Raw genomic sequence first — 25,661 nt, forward strand, 5'->3', positions numbered from 1 at the left:
ATGCAGATGGACTTTCGCGGCAAACTGAACTTTGATTGTACTATACCGTAGCTCCCGGACATCCCCAAGCTGACCCGTATTGGATCTAGCCGGGTCTGCAGGACTATGAAACAGGGGGGAGTATTGTCACGGACTTTGGGCTGCAGCATAACCATGGCCTGGAGAACTCTGTGTTATAATGTGTTCTTAAGTTATCCAGAGCTGGTCACTAATTGCTTGTGGCTTCTTTTTGCAAGTTAGTCTGGGGACCTGGACTGTCTAAGGAGGTCATTGCTATGATAATAGGACTAGCTCTACTGTGTAAGGTGACCTTTGTCTGTGATAATGGGAGTAGCCCTTATACGATGGTTTGCTGTATAAATGCAGTGTGTTTAAACTAGGATTGAGGGGGGAGGGTGAACTAGAATTACATCGAGAAGACAGGCCAGTTAGGGGTCAGACATTAATGGAGGGTGGAATGGGGATAGATGGGGGGAGGGTTATGGCAGGTGACAAGAAATTTCCCATGTTGCAAACAGCCTTTGGAAACTGTAGTGCCATTTGTACTACTAATAATTATATGAAAAACACCAGACCAAAATGTAATAATGCATTAAAGTGTTTGTTCACCAATGCCAGAAGTCTGCCAAGCAAAATAGGTGAGTTGGAAGCTCTGGTGCATGAGGTGAACTATGATGTAATCGGTATTGCTGAAACTTGGCTTCAATCCTCACATGACTGGGCTATTAATATTCCTGGCTATGCACTCTTTCGGAGGGACAGGGTAAAAAGGAAAGGTCTCTATGTGAGAAGTGATCTCAAAGCAAGTGTGAAAGAGGACCTGATTGATGGAGAGTGTGATGAGTCTGAAGCATTATGGGTGGAACTACATATAGATGTGAGTAGTTCAAAGTTAATCATTGGAGTTTGCTATAGACCACCCAATGTTAACGAGGAAGTGGTGACTCAGCTCCTTGCACAGATGGAAAGGGCTGCAAGGGTTGGGACAGTGATAATAATGGGGGATTTTAACTACCCAGAAATTGACTGGAGTAATGGCACTGCTGGGACAGTTAAAGGGCAAAAATTTATAAACCTAGTACAGGACAATTTTATGGTCCAGTTTATTGAGGCCCCAACTAGGAATGAAGCTCTGTTGGACCTAGTAATCTCAAACCATGCAGAGCTTATTACTAATGTTCAGATAAAGGAACACCTGGGTAGCAGTGACCATAACATGATTTCATATTAGCTGTAAACAAGAAATACATGCGGGAAAGATAAAAACACTTAACTTCAAGAGAGCAAATTTTCCAAGGATGAGGGCTGCTCTCCAGGACTTAGACTGGGAGGGAATATTGGCAGCGATAAACACAGAACAGAAATGGGAATTCTTCAAAAAGACTGTTTGGGACCTCACTGCAAAGTATATTCCCATGGGCAATAAGTTTAAAAGGCTAAAAATAAAACCTATGTGGCTCACGGTCAAAGTTAGAAAAGCTATAAACAATAAGAAAAGAGCTTTTAAAAAATATAAAAACGAAGGAACACTAGTGTCGTTTAAATGCTACAAAGAATTTAACAGAATATGTAAAAAGGAAATCAAGGGTGCAAAAATTCAAAATGAACGACAGATCGCAAAAAATAGTAGGACAAACCCCAAAAAAATTCTTCAAATATATTAATAGTAAAAAGGTCAGGTCAGAGCATGTAGGCCCTTTACAAAATAATCTAGAGTGGGTGACTGGGGACAAGGAGAAGGCTAATTTATTAAATACTTTCTTCAGCTCTGTGTATACAAAAGAGCACGGGGGAGCTCATGTCCATAATGGGGGTGGTATTGACACAGCCCCAAATGATCCACAATGGCTCAAAAGGGATATGGTCCAGAAATATTTAGACAGAATAAAGGTGGATAAAGCACCTGGACCTGATGGCATCCACCCACGGATCCTAAAAGAATTGAGCTCTGTAATTTCAAAGCCATTGTATCTAATTTTTAGGGACTCATTAATGACGGGAATAGTACCACTGGATTGGCGCAGGGCGAACGTGGTGCCTATATTTAAAAAGGGATCAAAGTCTTTACCAAGTAACTATAGACCTGTTAGTTTAACTTCTATAGTCGGGAAGATCCTGGAGCATTTAATAAAAGACCACAAAGAGGAGTTCTTGCTAGAAAAAACATTTTAAGCAACAGACAGCATGGATTCATGAAAGACAGAAGTTGTCAGACAAACCTGATTTGTTTTTATGAAGAGGTAAGTAAAACCTTGGACAGAGGGGTGGCTGTGGACGTGGTATACTTGGATTTTGCATACAGTTCCGCACACACGGCTCATGTGTAAGGTAAAGTCTACAGGCTTGGAAATATCAGTTTGTAAATGGATAGAAAACTGGCTAAAAGACAGAATTCAGAGAGTAGTGGTTAATGATTCTTACTCTGAATGGTCTAAGGTTATCAGTGGTGTACCCCAAGGTTCAGTGCTGGGACCCTTACTCTTTAATATCTTTATAAATGATATTGGATCTGGGATCAAAAGTAACATTTCTGTCTTTGCAGATGACACCAAGCTATGCAGTGGAATAACGTCCTTACAGGATGTCTCCAATTTACAAGCTGACCTCAATGCTCTGTCTAATTGGGCGTCTATGTGGCAGATGAGGTTTAATGTTGAGAAATGTAAAGTTCTGCACTTGGGGGCTAAGAATATGCATCATACATACTAGGGGGAGTACAACTGGGGGAATCCATGGTGGAGAAGGATCTGGGGGTTTTGGTAGATCGTAAGCTCAATAATAACATGCAATGCCAAGCTGCGGTTTCCAAAGCGAGCAAAGTCCTTTCTTGTATTAAGAGAGGTATGGACTCCAGAGAGAGAGATATCATTTTGCCCCTGTTCAAATCATTAGTAAGACCTCATCTGGAATATGCAGTTCAGTTTTGGGCACCAGTTCTCAAAAAGGATATCGGGGAACTGGAGAAAGTGCAGAGAAGGGCAACCAAACTGATAAGAGGCATGGGGGAGATCAGCTATGAGGAAAGATTAGAGGAACTGAATTTGCTCACTCTTGAGAAGAGGAGAATAAGGGGGGATATGATCAACATGTTCAAATATATAAGGGGTCCATATAGTGAACTTGGTGTTGAGTTATTCACTTTACGGTCAACACAGAGGACAAGGGGGCACTCTTTACGACTGGAGAAAAAGAGATTTAGTCTCCAAATACGGAAAGGTTTCTTCACAGTAAGAGCTGTGAAAATGTGGAATAGACTCCCTCCAGAGGAGGTTCTGGCCAGCTCAGTAGATTGCTTTAAGAAAGGCCTGGATACTTTCCTAAATGTACATAATATAACTGGGTACTGACATTTATAGGTAAAGTTGATCCAGGGAAAATCCGATTGCCTCTTGGGGGATCAGGAAGGAATTTTTGCCCCTGCTGTAGTAAATTGGAGCATGCTCTGCTGGGGTTTTTTGCCTTCCTCTGGATCAACTGTGGGTATAGTATTGAGTATATTGGATTGTACGATATTTTTTTTTTTTTTTCTTTTTTATGGTTGAACTGGATGAACTTGTGTCTTTTTTTTCAACCTGACTAACTATATGTAACTATGTTTCTAAAAATAAAGCAATTCATTTTCTGGTGTACTCAAAGACTGGTGTTGTCTGGTCCTTGGGGTTTTTATAGCCTGATCCATTGGTCTCGTGTTCCAGGACTTGGGAAGCAGCTTCTTGGCGGAAATACCCAACAGGGTTTTTCGGAGTCTGTCACAGCATCCTTGATGGGCACTGATTGGCATACATGGTGGGCACAGCTGGGCATCACTGGCAATCATCGCTAATGGGCCTGCACTGATAATCAATGCTGAATATCAGTGCAGATCCCCCCCATCAGGAGAGACGCTGATTGGCTCTCCTCTACTCAGGCCTTGTCAGCATGAATAAGGAAAATACGATAACTGGCACTTCCTGGTTACGATGTGATTAGCTTTGATTTGACACAGCTGATCACATGGTAAAGAGCCTACGTCATAGGCTCTCTACCGAGATTGGAGATGCGGGGTGTCAGAGTGACACGCCCGAGCAGCTAATTCTTCTGGATGTCATATGACGTCCAGTCAGGATAATGGAACCCCCGCTTGGCAGTCATTCTGCTATAGGCCAGGCGGGAAGGAGTTCAAAAATAATTTTAGGCCTGTAGATTATATAAAACCCCCAAAATATGATATATTTTCTGAAATCAGAAACCACAGAGAATAAAATAATTTTAGTTCCAATTTTTTATGTCACACAATCTTATTGCAAAAGTCTAGGAAACGCAAAATTTCAGTAAAAAACACACTAAAGTTAATTTCAGGGGCACAAAAACACAATAAATTACCCAATTTTTTGGGTAAAATAGAAAAGCCGAGGTTGCACCGGGTAAATAGATACCCAACATATCACCTTAAATTTGTGTGCGCCTGTGAAACGGTGACAGACTTCAGTAAACTATATTTTCTATAGGCGATGCTTTAAAAATCCCCTTATAGGTCATCAGTTTAGTGTTACGGAGCAGGTCTGGTGATAGAATTATTGCTCTCATTCTAGTGTGTGCGGAGATATGTAACATGTGTATTGCAATCAACGTTTTCAGGCGTAGGTGCCCCAATGTGTGAGTTTATGTTTGTATTTGTGGGGGCGGGACCTCAAATTTCTTTCCTGGGGGCTAATTTAATTTTGTACAATTTAAAAAAAAAAAAAATGTTTTTTTTTTCATCACATAGAGCAGCCTTTTTCAACCAGGGTGCCTTGAGGTTTTTTCAGGGGTGCCTTGGCAAAATGCCTAAAAAATGTCCCAAAATTGTATACAAGTCGGAGGGTGGATGAAGTTACACAAAGCCTCAGGTTTTCATTGTACACCATTACAACCTTCTAATGACCAATGACATCATAAGGAGGATGTCAGTTGTCTGAATATCATCCTTGTGTGACCCTCCCCCGCCTCTCTCCATCAGCTTTGGGGTCTCGTTAGAGAAACATTGGAATACTAGTCAGTACCAGTTTGAAAAAGTGTATTTGCTTTGGAAGAATAAATCACTTCTAACGTTTTATAGGGTGCCTTGAGATTGTCCATAATGTGATGATCTTTTGGTGACAGGTTCTCTTTATTGAGACATCCAGGATCTAAAAGATCCCCAATGTCTCCCCTGTGCTCCACTGTATGTTATGTAATGCAGATCACACTGCAGTATATTCTTTCCTACCCTTGATAGCCGGGAAACTGTAATCGAAGACCCGGAAGTGATGTCATACATGTTACTTCCAGGTCAGGAACAAGAAGGGGAGGAGAGCGGATGTGTGTACTCTCTCCTCCCTTCCCTGTACCCATCATCACCCGCTATGCTGGTCCCGGGTCCCAGATGGGTAAGAGGAGCCCGGGATACATAGCGGGTGTGTGTCGGGTTGTGGAAACATTCACTCAGCCACCCGAATGCTTCCATCCGACAAGTAATCCTGCTCCTTGTTTGCCCGCAGCAGGGATAAATGTTACAAAAAACAAAAAAACATCCGGCCCTCAGAACTGCATGTCCCGGGTGTCAGGCGATAGGAATTGTACATCCCTGAGTTCATAAGGAGATCAGAGATCACCAAAGACATGGATGAAGTGTTGTACCATGTTGGCCATTGATAGCAGTAGAAAAATAAAAATAGAGTCATTACCTTTCATTGACATTTTGTGGTGTAATCTTTCAAAAACACTTAGAGGTCTATTAAAAAAATAAATAGTTGAACGAATGTGAACAGCATTCACCCAGCCAAGATGAATATTGGATGTATTTTATTTCATACACTGATTTCCTTGGCTCCATCTAGTGGCCATAATGTGGTATTGCGCTATTTTTACTAATGGAGGTATGTCAGGAAAAATACCCCATTATGGTCACTAGATGGAGCTGACAATCATAGGAAATCACTTTGCTGCATTATGGCCCGAAAATGTAATGACTGGATGAAGGATTGTCACATTCGTACCATTCATTTTCTATAAGTAGACCCCTTAGTTTCCTTCATGTCTTCATACTAATAGCTGAGATCATACTCATACACTTATAATTGCCAAAACATCACACAGACCCCCCGAGGTATATATACAAGGCATATCTCACCCCATAGATAGCCCATATCTTCAGTAAGACATTATTTACTGGCATATCTTCTATTTTTTTGTTCATCTCATTTTTATATGTGACCAATAGATGGGAGGAGAGACAGATATACCCCCATCTCTTGATACCAGGTGGTGTTGGTGAGTAGACCTTGAATTTACATATCCTCTATACAGCCTGGAGCCTTATATTGAATGTAGGAGGAGATTATAACCCTCATATTGTCTATATGTATATATCAAGAGAAGTTTCACTATTTAAACTTGGTAGATGTTAACCACTTCAATACCGGGCACTCCCCCCCCCCCTACCTTCCTGCCCAGACCAATTTTCAGCTTTCAGCGCTGTCGCATTGTGAATGACAATTGCGCAGTCATGCTACACTGGACCCAAACTACATTTTTATCATTTTGTTCCCACAAATAGAGCTTTCTTTTGGTGGTATTTGATCACCGCTGGGATTTTTGATTTGTTTTGCTAAACGAATTAAAAAAGACTGAAAATTTTGAAAAAGTTTCTCTTTGTTTCTGTTATAAAGTTTTGTAAATAAGTATGTTTTCTCCTTCGCTGATGAGGGGGCACTGACTGGCACTGATAAGGTGGCACTAATGGGCACTTATAGGCAGCACTGATCGGTGGCACTGATAGATGGCTCTGATAGGCAGAACTGATGAGGATGCACTGGCAGGCATTACTGCTGGGCACCTCTAATGGCCACTGATTGGCACCTCTAATGGTCATACCTGGTGGTCCTGGGTGGCATCCATAGGGTGGGCTGCACTGATAATCAGCACAGACCTCCCCTGACAGGAGAGCAGCTAATCGGCTCTCCATTACTCACATCTGTCAGTGCGAGTGGAGGGAAAGCCGATACACGGCTCTTCCTGTTTACACTGTGATGAGCTGTGATTGGACATGGCTGATCAAGTGGTAAAGAGCCTCCGTCAGAGGCTCTTTACTAAGATCGGTGATGTGGTGTGTCAGATTGACACACCAACGATCACTGCGCACCCCCATGGGCTTATCCTGCTGGACATCATATGACGTCCAGCCAGAATAACTTAACCACTTTGCTCACGTCATTCTGTTATATGGTAGGTGGGAAGTGATTAATATTACCACATAGAGATAAAACATTGATTTGTATATAATGACATTGACCTCATCCTATAGGTATATCTGATATGGTCATTTACATGCCTTTTATGATTTATAATAAAACCCCTTTCACACTTGGGGCGTTTATCAGGCGTTTTAGCGCTAAAAATAGCGCCTATAAAGTCCTTGAAAAATGCCTCATCTGCAGTCCCAGTGTGAGAGCCTGAGTGCTTTCACACTGGGGCGGTGTGCTTGCAGAATGTTAGAAAAAGTCCTGCAAGCAGCATCGTTGGAGCAGTTTGCAAGCGGTGTACACACTGATCCTCCAGCGCCCCTGCCCATTGGAATGCATGGGTGGCGCTGCCGAAGCACCTGCAAAGCGCTTTGGCAACAGCCCTACACAGGCGCTTTCTTTTAACCCCTTCTAGGGGGGGGGGAAGCGCCCCGCTCCAGCCTGAATGGCAGGGCCAAGGCACCACTATAACAGTGGTAAAGCACCGCTAAAACTAGGGGCGCTTTACTGCTGCCACCCCACCACCCCAGTGTGAAAAGGGCTATAGAGTTTAAGCTTTAGCTAAGTGGCCTTTTGGTGCGCAGGGAAATGCACCCTCATCTAGTTCTAGACCATTATTATTTACAGACATTGTTTATTGCTCAAGGAGCCCCTAGAAGCCTTTGGAGGAACCCTGGCTGATAAAGGCTGGACTAGGCAGTAATATATTTCTATCCCCCTTGGTGGGAGTGGAGATGACCCATCTATAAGGATATACAGTACATACACACACAGCACAAGGACGTGTTCACACTACCAAATGTTTCTTGAGGCTGCAGTTCTTCTGAGCTCCACAAGGTGGAGATCTCACTTCTACCCAGGAAGTCTCTATGGAAGACAGGAAGTGAGTTCAGGAACAGGCAGGAAGTGATGTAAGGTACAGACAGGAAGTTCCGGGTGAGGAGTCAGTCAGGAGGAAGTAGAGAGGAGACATTGCTGGAAGAGACTAGAGAGGAGACGTTACTGGAAGAGGCATCAGAGGAGGTAATAAGATCTTATTTTCTATTTACACCCAGTAACCCCCCGTCATGTCCGTCCTCTTCCTCCATAGTCACTGTGATGTCTCTTATCTCCAGCAGATGATGATACACACATATATAGTGTGGAAATGTAGATTAACCCCTTCAGGGTCAGAACATTTCCCCACTTGTGGGGCCGGAACATTCTCCTCATTTTGGAGATGTGTCACCTTTCCCACCAATCACCTTCTCACCTCATCAGTCTATACTAACGGGTTATATGACTTTTATTAGTGGTGGGGGATGGGTTATTTAGGGGGGATTGGAATATTTATGTCTTTATTTTAAGATTCAAATAGAAAGAAAAGGGTAAAAATATAATTTGTAGTAAATGTCCTGAAATGAATGTCTCCATAATGATCCCAGTCTCAGATATTCATCCTAAAATGTGATCAGTAAAGTCTCCGGAGTACACGGAGATCACAGGAATATGATGTGTCCTGGCAAAGCCTAAATACAACGTTCATCTTTTATTTAGGAGATGTGTGACGCACCCGGGAGAAATTATTCTGTGTACAGAACCCTCACAGAGCGCCGCTCACAGCTCCTTCTACCTATGTCCCTCCAATCCAAGTCAGAGAATCCTATGACATCACACTGGCCTCACAGCTCCTCCTCTCAATGTCCTTCCATCCAGTCAGAGAATCCTATGACATCACACTGACCTCACAACTCCTCCTCCCAATGTCCTTCCATCCAGTCAGAGAATCCTATGACATCACACTGACCTCACAACTCCTCCTCCCAATGTCCTTCCATCCAGTCAGAGAATCCTATGACATCACACTGACCTCACAACTCCTCCTCCCAATGTCCTTTCATCCAGTCAGAGAATCCTATGACATCACACTGACCTCACAACTCCTCCTCCCAATGTCCCTCTCACAAGCAAAAGCAAGATTGTTGGTCCCAGAAGTCCTTGCAACAAGCTTTCTATTTCATACCTCATGGGACACAGAGTAAGGCTAATATTCATTACCTGCTGGGTTATACTTCATCTCCAGGTGAATGGACACTGATAGGCATAAAGGACTTTAGACAGGAAGTGATCCCCTATATAACCCCTCCCATACAGGAAGTACTTCAGTTTTATACCAGTGTCTACAAGGTGGATGGCACGGTTGTTTGAGCTCCAGATCTCTTGTCCCACAAACGGTTCTTAAATGAATCAAGGTATTGACCGATCGGATCCATTTGACACAGACTCTATATGCTTAGATAAATGGTACCCGAGCCTCACAAAGAAAACTCAAGATCCTGCAAGGTTTTGCCTGTAATGCGTGACAGATCCCCCTTCCCGAAGCCTACTAGTTTGGAGCAGGAATGGGTTGAGGATGGGGAAGAGCTAAAAGCTCAGGATTCTGTGGAGGGCCTGGCGGATGAGACTGCTTCCGAGCAATCTCAACAAGAAGATATTTGTCTGCCTCTCAGTTGCAGAGGCTTTTGATCCTAAATTACCGAAAAGGTTTGTTCTGCCTTTAGGTTGCCTCTTGCAGAAGTTACTGAGCCCCCTGGTCCTCTTTGGGGTCCCTGAGGCCTCTTCAGGCAACACAGGCTTTCCCCTTACACCCTCTGTTGGAACAGGCGGTGTATACTGATTGAGAACATCCTGACAGGATTATTGTTCCTCTTAAGAGGTTTTCCCTTTTATATCCCAGGGATGAAAAGTTTATTAAGAAGTGGAGTATGCCAGCCGTAGATGCAGCAGTCTCTTATTTAAACAAGAACTTAACTTGTCCGGTAGATAACGCACAGGGCTTGAAAGACCCTGTTGACAAGAAATTGGAGTGCTTCCTTTTCTTTGGCCAGTTCAGCTATTCAGCCAGCTGTTGCAGCAATTGGTATTTGCCAGTCCCTAAAGGATCAGGTCAGATGGACAGACAGGCCTAACCAGGAGGATGATCTGCCTGAAAGTAAAACAGATATTCCTCAAGCGCTGCGTTTTGCTGTTGACGCCTTAAAGGATTCAGTACAGCAGGTTTCTCGTCTGGACTCTTTTGTCTGTACATATGCGCAGACTTTTGTGGCTAAATGTGGGGTTCCACCGAAAAAACAAAAATACCTGGAAAAATTCTAAACAAAAAAAATTTGGATATTTTTTTTTTCCACTTACCTCTAAATGCCTGTTGCTAGGTGGTCCCTCGTAGTCTGCCTGTTCCTTTGCCTGGGCTGGTGACATCACTTCCCCCCAGGCACTGGAAGGGCTCCACTCTGCTCCCTCCCTCCTGTCAATCATCTGGGACCCATTACAGGTCCCAGGTGATTGAGCGGCCAATCACGGCGCGCGGCGCCGCTCGCGCATGCGCAGTGGGTGCCAGGCTGTGAAGCCACAGCCCAGCACCCACAGTTGAAATGCCGGCGCCGACGAACGGAGGGGGGGGACGATCCCCCGCATCGCTTGACCCAGGGACAGGTAAGTGTCCAATTAAAAGTCAGCAGCTGCAGTATTTGTAGCTGCTGACTTTTATTTATTTTTTTTTTTTTTGACGGCCCCCCTGGGTGGAACTCCTCTTAAAGAACTGTTCAGCCGAGCTTCCTTGTAAAAAATTATTGGCAGGTTTTCCCTTTCATGGGGAACATTTATTTGGTGATCATTTAGACAAATATATCCAAAAGATTTCTGGAGGGAAGAGTTCTCCACTTCCTGTGAGGAAAAGCACCAGGCATCCCTCATTTAAAACCTCAGGGACTGCTTCCTTAAGTATATCAGTGCCAAGGCAGCTCCGCCGCCAACAGGGTGCTAGAGCCAGGGGCAAGGCCAGGGCCAGAAAAAGCCCTGGGTCCAAAACTCTTCTAAACCCAGCACCAAGCCCTCCTTTTTAGGGGACGTCCCCACTCTATCGCGTGGGGGGGAGGCTGCTGTACTTTGTGGATATTTGGAGAATAATAATTCAGGACGAGTGGGTCACCTCAAATATATCCCGCGGTTACAAGCTGAAGTTGCAGGGGTGTTCCCCCTTAGAGGTTTTTAAGATCCGGCATTCCCTCGGATCCTCCAAAAAAGAGACGTATTGCTTCAGGCACTATATCATTTAGTGCATCAAGGACTGATTGTAGAGGTTCCTGTATCCGAAAGGGGCACAAAGTTTTACTCAAACCTGGTTATGGTTAAAAAACCAAACAGGGACACAAGGCCCATTTTGGACCTAAGATCCCTGAACCAGTATATAATGATCCAGTCCTTTTGGATGGAGTCTGTCCGCTCAGTAGTAGCCTCACTCCAGATGGGAGACTTTCTAGCCTCCATCGATATAAAAGACGCGTATTTACACGCACCTATCTTTCAGCCTCATCAGAGGTTCCTGCGATTTGCAGTAGAGGAACTTCATTTTCAGTTTGTGGCTCTACCCTTCGGGCTTGCTACAGCTCTCCGGGTGTTCACAAAGGTCCTACCACTAGTACTGGGTCTTTTAAGGGCCCAAGGGATCTTGGTGCTCGGGTATCTGGATGATCTCCTGCTCAGAGATCACTCAGTACAGGCTCTAGAACAGAGCATAACATGCACAGTGCGGTACTTGAATAGCTTAGGCTGGATCATAAATACCAAAAAGTCAGCCTTGAAACTAGCTCAAAGTCTAAAGTATTTAGGTCTGATCCTAGATACGGTCCAAGCAAGGGTATTATTGCCACCCGCAAGGATCAGGTGCGTCAGTTAAGGGGCATCAGACAACCCTCCGTTCGGCTCTGTATGAGTCTTCTAGGGAGGATGGTATCCTCAAAAAAAAAATAGGGACAAAGGTCCCAAAAGGTATTCTTCAGAAAGGATACAGAAAGTGTAAAGGACTAATTTAACTTTATTTATGTACAAAAACAAATAAATACTTGCAAAAATACTTGTCTAAAATAATGAAAAAAGATCCCAAATCCCTCCTCCAAACACATTTAATTAAAATTAAGACAAGAAGGTCTTAATGGAACACCGGTGTCCATAACAAATGCAGCCATACACATCAGTCACCCATCTTTGTATATTCACCGCAGATTGGCCTGGTAACTCAATAGAGACAAAAGTCACTGTAATATAGATGAAATTAGCCAGCGGTGATTATGTATAGAGAGTTCGTGTGTTCCGCTCAGCATATAACTTCCACTCAAACTTTTAAAGCAGCAATGCATATGGGTTTTAAAATCGCACAGATTGAAAAGCGCAGGTCATTAGTTGCTATGTAGGTATGGATCACAATTGATTAATCAGGGATAACATCGGTCAAAGGATGTTCAGCAAGTAACTTCCACTCAAACTTGTAAAGCAGCAATGCATATGGGTTTCAAAATCGCATAGTTGAAAAATGTAGGTCATTGGTTGCTATGTAAGTATGGATCACAATTGATTAATGAGGGATAGCGTCGGTCAAAGGAAACAGTAATGGTATTAAGGCATCCTCCTTCAAGGCAGTGCCCCATGCCTAGTTCCATTCCAGGCCTTTACAACAAGACATCTTGTTGGCCTGGAACAGAAGAGGACAAGCCCTGGATTATCCAATGTTCTTATCACCTTGGGCACACTTAATCCTAAAATGGTGGTTGCAGGATCAGAACCTGGGAAAGGGAAAACTCTGGTAACAGGCTGGGGAGCAATCCTAGAGGGGCTCACAGCTCAGGGGAAATGGTCAAGGACAGAACAGATCCTACCCATCAACGTCCTGGAGTTATGGGCAGTACATCTGGCCCTACAGTCCTTGACGGTGGAGCTTCAGGACTGCCCTATCAGGGTTCAGTCCGACAATGCCACTACAGTGGCTTATATAAACCACCAAGGCGGTACCAGGACCACATACTAGCCTGGGCAGAGGGACGTGTGCCGATTCTATTGGCAGTCCATATTCCGGGAGTAGAGAACTGGAAGGCAGATTATCTTAGCCATCAGCAGATCTACCCGGGGGAAATGGTCCCCACACCCAGGGGTGTTCCAGGAAATTTGCCAACATTGAGGATGGCCAGAGGTCGACCTACTGGCATCCAGGTTCAACAACAAGCTACGGCAGTTTGTATCATGAACAAGAGATCCTCTGGCAATTGGAGCAGATGTTTTGGTAGTTCCATGGAGCCAGCCTTTCACATTTGTTGCGCAGGATTGGGAAAAAGGGGATTCCAGTCATTCTGGCCCAGAAGGCCCTGGTTCCCAGAGATTGTGAGACTGACAATAGACGGGCCATGGACGGTTTCATGTTGCCCCGATCTACTGTCTCAAAGTCCTATATTCCACCCCAATTTACAGTCTCTAAATTTGACTGCATGGCTATTGAAGCCAGGGTGTTAAAGGACCGTGCCATCTTGGGACCAGTAGTGTCTACTCTAGTGAATGCTAGAAAAGCTGCCACTAGGAAGATCTATCATAAGGTCTGGAAGACCTAAATTGCTTGGTGTGAAACCAATAAATGGCATCCTCGGAAATACGTGACTGGGAGAATTCTCTCTTTTCTACAGTCAGCTGTGGAAATCAGTTTGGCTTTGAGTACAATCAGAGGTCAGATTGGCCCTGTCAGTATTCTTCCAAAGGCCTTTAGCCTCCCATTCACTGGTTCGAACCTTTATGCAGGGGGCAACTCGCTTGCTTCCCCCTATTAGGTCACCTATGTTTCCTCGGGACTTGAACTTGGTGCTCTCTGTGTTACAGAAACAACCATTTGAACCTATCAAGGAATTTCCATTAGACTTGTTGTCACGCAAGATAGCCTTCCTGATGACCATCGCCTCGGCTAGAAGGGTGTCAGAGTTGGCGGCCCTTTCGTGTAGGGAACTATACTTGATCCTTCACCACGACAGGGTCGTGTTACGACCTGTTCCATCTTTTTTGCCAAAAGTGGTGTCAGCCTTTCATTTAAAGTACATTATTTTGCCTTGTTTTTTTCTCTCAGCCTCGTTCGGTGGAAGAGAGATGACTGCATTCCTTGGCAGTCAAGGAAAAGGACCCAAGAAGGAGCAGGCAGCTTCCAAGGCTTCCATTGCCAATTGGGTCCATCAGTTGGTCATTCAGGCCTATGGTCTGAAATGTAAAGCTCCTCCCTTTAGGGTGAGAGCTCATTCTACCAGGGGTGTAGGAACCTCCTGGGCTTTTCACCATCAGGTATCTGTGGCTCAGATTTGTAAGGCTGCTACCTGGTCTTCAGTGCATACGTTCACAAAGTTTTATCAAGTGGATGTTCAAGCAGCTGAGGATTCGGCTTTCGGCAGCATTGTACTGTGGGCTGCCGTATAATGTCTGATGGCTATTGTTTGGCAGGGTGTCTCCCTCCCCTCAAGGCTATTGCTCTGGGACGTTCCAGCAGGTAATGAATATTAGCCTAACTCTGTGTCCCATGATGTATGAAAAAGATAATAGGATTTTTTCCTCATACTTACCTGGAAAATCGTTTTTTTTTAGTGCATCATGGGACACAGAGATCCCTCCCCTCTTTTTAAGGATTTAGTGCTTGCTACAAAACTGAAGTATTTCCTGTATGGGAGGGGTTATACAGGGGATCGCTTCCTGTCTAAACACATTTGGTCTACCAGAGATGAAGTATAACCCAGCAGGTAATGAATATTAGCCTAACTCTGTGTCACATGATGTACTCAAAGAAAAGGATTTTACAGGTAAGTATGATGAAAAAATCCTATTTTTAACCTACAGAGTGGGGGGCCCAGTCTTGGTAAATTATATCCCAGTGGGGTTTTGATAAAAATGGAGGCCTGATTGGTGAGGTGAGGAGGATTCTGGAAATGTCATTTGATTTTACTATATGTGTTCAAATCTAGAGTTTTACTCCTGTGAAGTCTGGAGATCCTATGATAATCACATTGCCTCCACCTCCCTCCCTGATATAATAGAGAAATAAGAAGATTATAGAAGTCACCAGAGAGATCATTGAGCTGCTGACAGGAGACGTGAGTGGTGCTGGGAAGGACATCATGATGGACCATCAGCTGCCCCTCACATCACTGGGTAAGAGGAGACTTTATTGTAAAGGAGAGAACAGTATGGAGGTGTTTCCTACAGATGGATCCAGTAATGGGAACCCACCAGAGAGATGTCCCCGTCCTCTGTATTCCCGGGATTCCACACAGGAAGATCACACCATCCCTCACCATCATCAGGTAGATGAGGAACAATCACTGATAGTATCGTTAGGATCTGTACATTATCTGCATTGTTTCAAGTGATGTCATTTTTATTCTATATTCAGAGTGGAAACCTAAGAGATTCTCAAGTTGAAGTTAAAGAAGAGATAAAAGAGGAGGATGATGAGGATGGAGTGATGGAGGAGTCCGTGTTTCTAAAAGTGCACAAAGATCTGTACCAGGACACCATGGTGGAGTCATCCAGCTACAGAAACCCACCAGAGAGATGTCCCCGTCCTCTGTATTCCCGGGATTCCACACAGGAAGATCACACCATCCCTCACCGTCATCAGGTAGATGATTGACAATTATTTGTAGTTATAATTTATACACAACATGTTTGTTACAATGAATGTTTTATTATATATTCAGAATGGAAACCTTGGGGATGATAATATTGATGTTAAAGAAGAGTATAAAGGGGAGGGTGAGGAGTATGGAGTGATGGAGGAGTTTTCAGAAGGACACAAGGATTTAATGGAGCCACCTAATACCAGGAACCCACCAGAGAGATGTCCCCACCCACTGTATTCCCGGGATTCCACACAGGAAGATCACACCATCCCTCACTGTTACCTCAAGGTTGGTGGGACGGAGCTTATAAAAACACAGACTCATGGAGACAAAGTGTGGATTTTTTATGTGGTGTCACATTATTAAAGCTTATATCTTATAAATGATATTTTCTTGATTTAGAGTGGAGATCCAATCGATATAGAATTTGAGGTTAAAGGAGAAGAAGAAGAGAGGTATGTGAGGGATGATCAGCAGTCTATGGAGGAGAATGGAAAAAAGGATACATTTATAGAGGAGGACACTCCTACAGAGATCAGCACAGGTGGGTCATTAACATTAAATACATTCCTCCACCTATACTGCTCACTGATTGGTCCAGAGTAGGGCGGGGACTGGGTGATATCAGCCTGTAATACCCTGGTCACTTTCCTGATCTGTTTGGCTCATCCTTAGAATACAGGATGGGGAAAACACCCCATGGTTCAATTCGCACCAGAACATGCGAACAGGCAAAAAATTTAGACGAACACTGTTAAATTGCGTGGGGGCCCCCCCAAAATCCATACCAGTCCCTTCAGATCTGGTATGGAAATTAAGGGGAACCCTGCGCCAAAAAAAAAATGGCGTATGGGTCCCCCCAAAATCCATACCAGACACTTAAGTTCTGGTATGGATTTTAAGGAGAACCCTGTGCCAAAAAAAAAAATGGCATAGGGGTCCCCCCAAAATCCATACCAGACCTTGCAGGCCACAGGAAAAGAGGGGTGGACGAGAGAGCACCTCCCCTCCTGAACGCCACGTGACGTCAGAGGAAGGCGGGGTCGCCCGTTTACGCCAAGTGGCCCTGCCCTCAGCTATATAACAGCTGTCATCGAGAAGAAGCGTCACTCGGCGGGAGCCTCCAATGTTGGGGCTTTTTTTTTTCTTTTTTTCGGCTCAACGGGCGGCGTGAGATGGACCTACATTGTGGGACATTTTTATTTTTTCATCTTTTAATAAAGGACTTGTCCCAAAGTGTCTCCTGTCATTTTTACTATTTTTGATACTTTTTTTGTGAAATGGTAGGGGTACAATGTACCCGTTACCAATTCACATGGGGGGAGGCCAGGATCTGGGGGTCCCCTTGTTAAAGGGGGCTTCCAGATTCCAATAAGCCCCCCTGCCCGCACACCCCCACAACCACCGGGCAAGGGTTGTGGGGATGAGGCCCTTGTCTCCATCAACATGGGGACAAGGTGCTTTGGGGGGCTACTCCAAAGCATCATCCCCATGGAGGGCATGTGGCCTGGTACGGTTCAGGAGGGGGGGCGCTCTCTCATCCCCCCCCCTTTTCCTGCGGCCTGCATGGTTGCGTGCTCGGATAAGGGTCTGGTATGGATTTTGGGTGGGACCCCTATGCCATTTTCTTTCTTTTTTTGGGCGCAGGGTTCCTCTTAAAATCCATACCAGACCCTTCCCATACCAGACCTGAAGGGTCTGGTATGGATTTTGGGGGGGACCCCTAAGCCATTTTTTTTTAATTTATCACAGGGTTCCCCTTAATTTCCATACCAGACCTGAAGGGCCTGGTATGGATTTTGGGGGGACCCCCACGCAATTTATTTTTTACATTTTTGGTTCGGGGTTCCCCTTAATATTCATACCAGACCCAAAGGGCCTGGTAATGGACTGGGGGGGAACCCATGCTGTTTCTTTTCAATAAGTTTTATCTATATTGCCGAGACCCAACAATTCATTACAGCCGCAATCAGTTTTAAATGACTTTTTCCTTTAGAAATGTCATTTTGCTGTGGTATTGTTCTATACATGGAAAAACAATAACTTGCATATACCTACCTACCTGTCTATGACAAGGGAGTCTGACATCCATCATATTATAATACACTACTGTCTGATCATCTGCAAAACAGCGTTTTACATCTTTTTTACATTTTAATAATGTTGAATCTCTGATTCTGATATGTAGCAGATTCACCCTCTAATAATACATCTATCTGTCTGTTATTCTCAGAGTGGATTAAATATCCAGCTATATATATGGATATTTTTATTTACCGCTGTATATAGATATTCAAGAATATTAATTAAATTTACACCAACCTTTTTTTGAGGTTTTTATCCAAATAATCAAAATAATATTTGGCCAACAAATCAATTATGAAAATAATCATTAGTTGCCGCCCTACAGAGGACCCATTTACTAGTTACCTTGAGGGGGGAATTGTAAGATCCTCAGAGACAAAGCTGCCTGATGTGGGCGGAGTCCTGGTTTAGGGGAACCAATCTGCTCATGTCTAGTAATAATCTTTTTATTTCTATTTTAGTAGATGGACGGGAGATGAGGAAAACCTCAGAGGATTGTCTCACTTTGTCTCCAGACTGTAAAGTAGAAGATGAGGACATCACACAGTATAGTCCAGGAGAAAACCCGACTACCTCAAATGTCCATCCAGCACCACACAGTGTAGATGGACCATCGTATTCCTCTTATCCTGAGGAACCTCAGACTGTGAGGGACGGTGCCGTCCTTCCAACAGAGAAGAGGTTTTCCTGTCCTGAGTGCAGGAAGTGTTTCCGTTTTAAATCTGATCTTAATATGCATAAAAGATCCCACACAGGGGAGAAGCCACATTCCTGTCCTGAGCGCGGGAAATGTTTTTCACAGAAGTCCCATCTTTCCAGACATGATCTTAATGTGCATAAAAGATCCCACACAGGGGAGAAGCCACATTCCTGTCCTGAGTGCGGGAAATGTTTTTCACAGAAGTCCCATCTTTCCAGACATCGGAGATCTCACACAGGAGAGAAGCCGTATTTCTGTCCTGAGTGCGGGAAATGTTTTTCACAGAAGTCCAGTCTAGACACACATCAGAGATTGCACACAGGGGAGAAGCCGTATTTCTGTACTGAGTGCGGGAAGTGTTTCCATTCTAAATATAATCTTGCTGTTCATAAAAGATCTCACACAGGGGAGAAGCCGTATTCCTGTCCTGAGTGCGGAAAAAGCTTTTCAGCGCAGTCCAGTCTTTACACACATCAGAGATTTCACACGGGTGAAAAGCCATATTCCTGTCCTGAGTGCGGGAAATGTTTTTCAGCAAAGTCTTATCTTTCCAAACATCAGAGATCTCACACATGGCAGAAGCCATATTCCTGTCCTGAGTGCGGGAAATGTTTTTCACAGAAGTCTAAACTTTATACACATCAGAGATCTTACACACGGCAGAAGCCATATTCCTGTCTTGAGTGCGGGAAATGTTTTTCACAGAAGTCTAAACTTTATACACATCAGAGATCTTACACACGGCAGAAGCCATATTCCTGTCTTGAGTGCGGGAAATGTTATTCACAGAAGTTCAATCTTTGTAGACATCAGAGATCTCACACGGGGCAGAAGCTGTATTCCTGTCCTGAGTGCGGAAAATGTTTTTCACGGAAGTCCAATCTTTACTCACATCAGAGATCTCACACAGGGGAAAAGCCGTATTCCTGTCCTGAGTGAGGGAATTGTTTCTCACTGAAGTCCTGTCTTCCTGTACATCAGGGATCCCACACAACCCTCGAGGTGTATTAGTGCCTTAAGTGCGGGAAATGTCTTCTATATGAATGTTGTTGGACATCACAGCTCTCATGTGGGGAAGAAGCACACCCTGATATACACCTCAGATATACTCCATAGCTGATCTTCATCATGTAAGAAACAGTTCAAGGAGTGTGAGTATTTCGTGAAAAAATGACTTGTCTGAGGGACTAAACCGGGGTCCCAATCTCCTTGTCCCTTATGACAATCTCCTTTTTCCTCATCTACCAGAGAGCTCAGCAGTGGTGTGGGAGTTCATTGAAAACTACAAGCCGACATCGGCAAAGGACAGAACTCTGTGAATGAATGGCACGGCCGCGCTCTTTTCATAAAGTGACAGCCGTGACTGCGGTCACACAGAGGACTCGGATCGTTGAGCCGCTGCAGGAACAGGGACATGTTCCCGAAGGTGAAACCTTTCACAGCCAGAGCTCATTTTTGCGTTTTTTTTTTTTTGCCCACTTGTTTAACCACTTCAATACCAGACACTTTCACCCCCTTTCTGCCCAGGTCAATTTTCAGCTGTTAGCGCTCTCACTCTTTGTATGTAACACTGTACCCATATGACATTTTTATTTTATTTCCCACAAATATAGCTTTCTTTTGGTGGTATTTGATCATCTCTGGCATTTTTATTTTTTTGTGCTACAAATTAAAAAAAGACAAAATTCTGAAAAAAAAAGTATTTTTTTTGTTTCTCTTATACAATTTTGTAAATAAGTAAGTTTTCTCCTTCACTGATGGACACTGATGAGGAGGTACTGACAAGGATCCCTTATAAGCACTGAATAGCATACCTGGTGGGTGGTGGTGGTCATCACTGGCGATCATCGCTGATGGGCCTGTACTGATAATCAATGCTGAATATCAGTGCATATCCCCCCCGTCAGGGGAGCCGCCTATCGGCTCTCCTCTACTCATGCCTGGTCAGCATGAATAAAGGAAAGCCGATAACCGGCACTTCCTGGTTACGATGTGATTAGCTTTGATTGGACACAGCTGATCACATGGTAAGGGTCCTACGTCATAGGCTCTTTGCCGAGATTGGAGATGCTGTGTGTTAGAGCGACTCACTGCACCCCCTGATCGCCGTGCGCCCAAGCGGCTTATTCTTCTGGACATATTCTTCAGGATAATGGACCCCCCTGCCTGGCCGTCATTCTGCTAGAGGCCGTGCGGGATGGAGTTAAAAAATCATTTTAGGCCTGAAGATTATATAAAACCTAGAAAGGAAAGCAAAGGGCGGGACTTTACATGAGGCACACGGACGCAATGGAACAATACTTATATAAAACCCCCAAAACATGATATATTTTCTGAAAGCAGACACCCTAGAGAATAAAATAGTGGTAGTTACAATTTTTTATGTCACGCGATATTTCTGCAAACGTCTAGGAAACAAAATTCAGTAAAAAACGCACTAAAAGGAATTTCAGGGAGGCACGAAAACAATAAATTGCCCAATTTTTTAGTAAAATATAAAACCTGAGGTTGCACCGAGTAAATAGATACCCAACATGTTAAACCTTAAATTTGCTTGTGTGTCTGTGAAATGGTGACAGACTTCAGTACCCTATATTTTCTATAGGCGATGCTTTAAAAGCCCCCCTATATGTCATCAATTTAGTGTTATGGAGGAGTTCAGGTGATAGAAGTATTGCTCTCATTCCGGTGTGCGCGGCGATATGTAACGTGTATCGCAATCAACGTTTTTAGGCGTAGGTGCCCCAATGTGTGAGTTTATGTTTGTACATGCGCATATGTGGGGGCGGGCCCCAGATTTTTTGGGGGGAGGAGTTATGTGCCTGGATTTAAATTTCATTTTATACCATTTAAAAAAAAATAATTTTTTCATCACATAGAGGTGCCTTGAGGTTTGTTCAAGGGTGCCTTGGCGAAATTCCAAACAATTGCCCCAAAATTGTATACATGCTGGTGGGTGAATGAAGCCTTTTAGTTACACAAACCCACATGACCAATGACATCATGCGTTGATAAGGAGGCTGTCAGTTGCCTGAATATCATCCTTGTGTGACCCTCCCTTGCCTCTCCATCAGTTTTGGGGTCTCATTAGCCGAGCAATGGATAAAAACTGAGGGAGAAAAGAAACATTGGAATACTAGTCAGTACCAGTTAGCAAACGTGTGCTTTGGAAGAATAAATCACTTATGACTTTGGGAGTCCTACGTGTGTTGATGCTGTTGCTTTATTTAGAACTATTAGAATAGTTTTTACATTTTAGATTGGGGCGCCTCAAGACTGTTCATAATTTCGGACGGTGCCTTGACTGAAAAAGGTTGAGAAACACTGACATAGACGACAAAAAGTGCCCTATGTGAAGATTTTTTGGTGACAGGTTCTCTTTAATGAGACATCCAGAGTCTAAAAGACCCCAATGTCTCCCCTGTGCTCCACTGAATGTAATGCAAATCACACTGCGTTACATTCTTTCCTGACCTTGATAGCTGGGAAACTGTCAACAGGGACCCGGAAGTGATGTCATACATGTCACTTCCAGGTCAGGAACAAGAAGGGGAGGAGAGCGGATGTGTGTCCTCTCTTCTCCCTCCCCTCTACCCATCATCACCCGCAATGCTGGTCCCGGGTCCACAGATGGCCAAGAGGAGCCTGGTATACATAGTGGGTGTGTGTCAGGGTGGGGGCAATTTACCGGGGTGTGTGGAAACATTCGCTCAGCCACCCGAATGCTTCCATTTGATAAGTAAACCTGTTCCTTGCTTGCCCGCAGCAGGGCTAAAATGTTCATAAGGAGATCAGAGATCACCAAAGACATGGATGAAGTGTTGTATCGTGTTGGCCATTGATAGCAGTAGAAAAATAAAAATGGAGTCATTATACATTGACCTCTGAAGTTAAGGGTCTAAAAATGGAAATAGCCCTAGTCAGATAGGACATGCAAAAGCTGAGGGAGCGTACGGCTGCTCTGGAGGGCCGCATGAGCACTGTGGAGAATGATATGGCACCATTGCAGCGTGATGTGAACCATGTGCAATCACTAACTACAGCCCACACAGCCAAATTAGAAGACATGGAGAATAGACTGCGAAGAAATAATATCAGAGTTGTGGGAATACCGGAAAGGGCCGAGGGGAAAAACCCTGTTGTGTTTATTGAGAACTGGCTTACAGAAACATTCAGCATGGAATCATTTTCCTGCATGTTCCCAGTGGAACGGGCCCACAGGGTGCCTGCAAGGTCTCCCACCCTGGTGAACCACCCAGACCGTTCCTGTTCAAACTACTGAACTTTAAAGATAGAGATGCTATCCTACACTTGGCTCGAAGCAAAGGAGAGGCAATGAAAATTGACGATGTCCGGATATCGTTTTATCCTGACTTTTCGGCTGTAGTACAATGCCGGAGGGCGAAAGTCACATAGGTTAAAAAGCGCTTATGATGTCACCTACGCCATGTTATACCCGGCTCGACTGCGCGTGGCTGCAAACAACAAAACCCATTTCTTTCTCGTACATCACGGGACACAGAGCCTCAGTAATTACTGATGGGTTATATAGGGTATCACTAGGTGATTGGACACTGGTCACACCCTAAACAGGAAGTTCAACCCCCTATATAATCCCTCCCCTTAAAGAGATACCTCAGTTTTTACGCCAGTGTCTTAGGTGTTGGACGTGTAAAGATGTCCTGTGCTGAGCTCCAAAGGGAATATCTGATATCCTATACTGGGGCAACCAGGTGAACCGGATTCATTTCAAGGTTTCCTTTCTAGGCTGAATTGGATGGTACCCGAGCCTCGTGTCCAAAGAAATGAGGTTTTACCTGTAACGCTTCCTCTTTTTAGAGAGCTGGACCCCGCATTTCAGAAAATGGTTTTTCTTGCCTTATTTCTGGCCTGGTGCTTTACAGGCCCAGAACTGCGGATCCCCCTATCCGTAGGGGGCCCCAGTCTCTGAAGGTTTTCCAAAACGGAGCCCACCGTGAGAGGTGAAGATTGGGTCTGTATAAATAGAACCCTGCAGCTGGATAAGGTAAAGGAGATTCCACAGAATTTTTTAATTCTAGTAGGTTTCTCCTTTAAGTAAATGCATGCTATGCCTATTGTCGCCACCGGGGGCTGCCAAGAGCACATACCTTCTCATGCTTGATTGTCTGTCTCGATGTTCACGCTGCAAAAGCTCCTCCAGCCGAGCTCCAGATAGGATGGGATGGGGGGCTCTCCTCTGGGATATTCCCCTCAAAATAGGGGGGGGCCACAGGTGGTCTGTGAGGCGGTAGTATACCGCACTATCACCGCCATTGCCATGTGCAGGCCCCATCACTGCCGGCCTCTCTCCTTCCTCCTCCACCCCCAGCCTTCCCTCCACGTTGGTCCCGGAGGGTCGGCTCGCGCGGGAAGCGCATGGTTTTTTGAAAAACCGAGGGGGGGCCGTAGAGGGGGGCGGAGCATCAGCGCAGCGTCCAGCGTGCTCAGACTCCCACATTGCCGGCTGCAAGGCTATAAGAGGCACACTTTACAGGTGCACACAAGCCTTTGGAGGGACACAGAGCTGACGGTCGCATGTAAGGTGGGACACAGGCATTCTCCTAGGCAGCATTTACTAAGGAAACACTAGACTGGGCATTGGTAGCAGGGCTGTTTCTGGACTACATCGCTCAGCAGTCAGTGTTCATTTTTTTGTGATACCTCCACCTTGTTGCTTTGCACTATGGGAAGAAGGAGGTTCAAATACCCCAAGAACCAGAGGCTCTAGGGGATCTCCTTCAGGTTCTGAGGACCCCCTTTCTGCAGCACCTTCCCCCCCGAGGGGCCAGGGACGGCTAGCCAGGGAGAGCCGTTGGGGTCAGGGGCTACACCTGCTTCTGGCACTTCAGCCCCTGTATCCATTACGCAGGAGGTTTTTTCCTCAACCATTAATGGTTTAGAGGAAAGATTAATGGCCGTAATTGCATCTTCACTCAGTGGAGGAAAACGCACTAGGTCTTTCTCTGTTTCCCAGGACCCTCAGGCAGAGGAGCTCTGGGATAGGGGAGAAGAATCCCTTTCAGAGGATCAGGATGGGACGGATGATTCCTCCTCTGAGGAATCAGGTGGAGAGGGGCCCTCTTCGGCTTCTCGGGATGAGAAGGTCTTAGTGCAGATCCTTGCTGGATTGGTCCGCTCCACATTTAAGTTGCCCGTATCTGAATCAGTTAAAGAACCCTCTTCTTCTTTGGGGTCACTGAAGCCTCCTCAAACAGCACATGCTTTTCCTGTTCATAATTTACTTGAAAAGCTCATTTATTCTGAGTGGGATCACCCAGATAAACGTTTTTTTCCTCCGAAAAAGTTTTCAACACTTTATCCTATGGAAGAAAAGTTTATAAAGATGTGGGGGATACCGGCTGTTGACACCGCCATTTCCTCCGTGAATAAAAGTCTGACTTGTCCTGTAGACAATGCTCAGATGCTCAGGGATTCTGTGGATAAAAAGATGGAATCCCTGTTGAAGGATGTTTTCTCCTTAGCAGGTTCATTAGCTCAACCTGCAGTGGCAGCGATCGGAGTCTGTCAATACTTAAGAGACCATGTTAAGCAGGTCATCAAAGTTTTACCTGAACAGCAGGCCCAGGGGTTGGCTAACCTTCCAGCGGCCTTATGTTTTGCTGTTGACGCCATCAGAGATTCTATCAGGCAAACCTCTCGACTTTCACTTGGGTTGGTGCATATGCGTAGAATCTTATGGTTGAAAAATTGGTCAGTTGAAGCACCATGTAAGAAGCTTCTGGCTGGGTTTCCATTTCGTGGTGCAAGGTTGTTTGGAGAAGACATAACATAGACAAGTATAGGAAAATGGTGAAAGAAACTGCGCTAAAAACCCAATGTAAATAGAATACTGTGAAAAGCAGCAATCCTCACAAAAACATCAATTGTAAATAAGCATAAGAAAAATAAGAGGTTGCGCTAATGCTAATAAAACATAGTGAATAATTTACAATGAAGAAAAATTCATATGGTGATCATAAATAAATCAATGTGCAGAACTTAGTGATAAAAAAGAAAAGTCCATAAAATGAAACATCAATTAAGTGTTATAAAAAATCCATAAAGTAAAACATCAGTAAAGTGTTATGAAACATCCAAATCACCAACAATAGGTAAAAAAAAAAAAAAAAGTCCAAGTGATAAAAAAATGGAGATCTCTGA

The 25,661-nt window shown here is 44.4% G+C and overlaps 1 protein-coding gene across 1 annotated transcript in view; it reads left to right on the top strand.

Moving 5' to 3' along the window:
* The window catches only part of LOC141121904 (uncharacterized), a 140,954-nt gene that overhangs the window by 41,151 nt on the left and 74,142 nt on the right, over positions 1-25,661 (top strand). Inside the window, exon 9 of the mRNA XM_073611660.1 lies at positions 18,599-19,399. Within this exon, the coding sequence (XP_073467761.1) occupies positions 18,599-19,399 (801 nt within the window). The remainder of the gene's footprint in view (positions 1-18,598; positions 19,400-25,661) is intronic.

Source organism: Aquarana catesbeiana, unplaced genomic scaffold, assembly GCF_042186555.1.
Source record: "Aquarana catesbeiana isolate 2022-GZ unplaced genomic scaffold, ASM4218655v1 unanchor233, whole genome shotgun sequence".
In the NCBI taxonomy this organism is placed as follows: domain Eukaryota; kingdom Metazoa; phylum Chordata; class Amphibia; order Anura; family Ranidae; genus Aquarana; species Aquarana catesbeiana.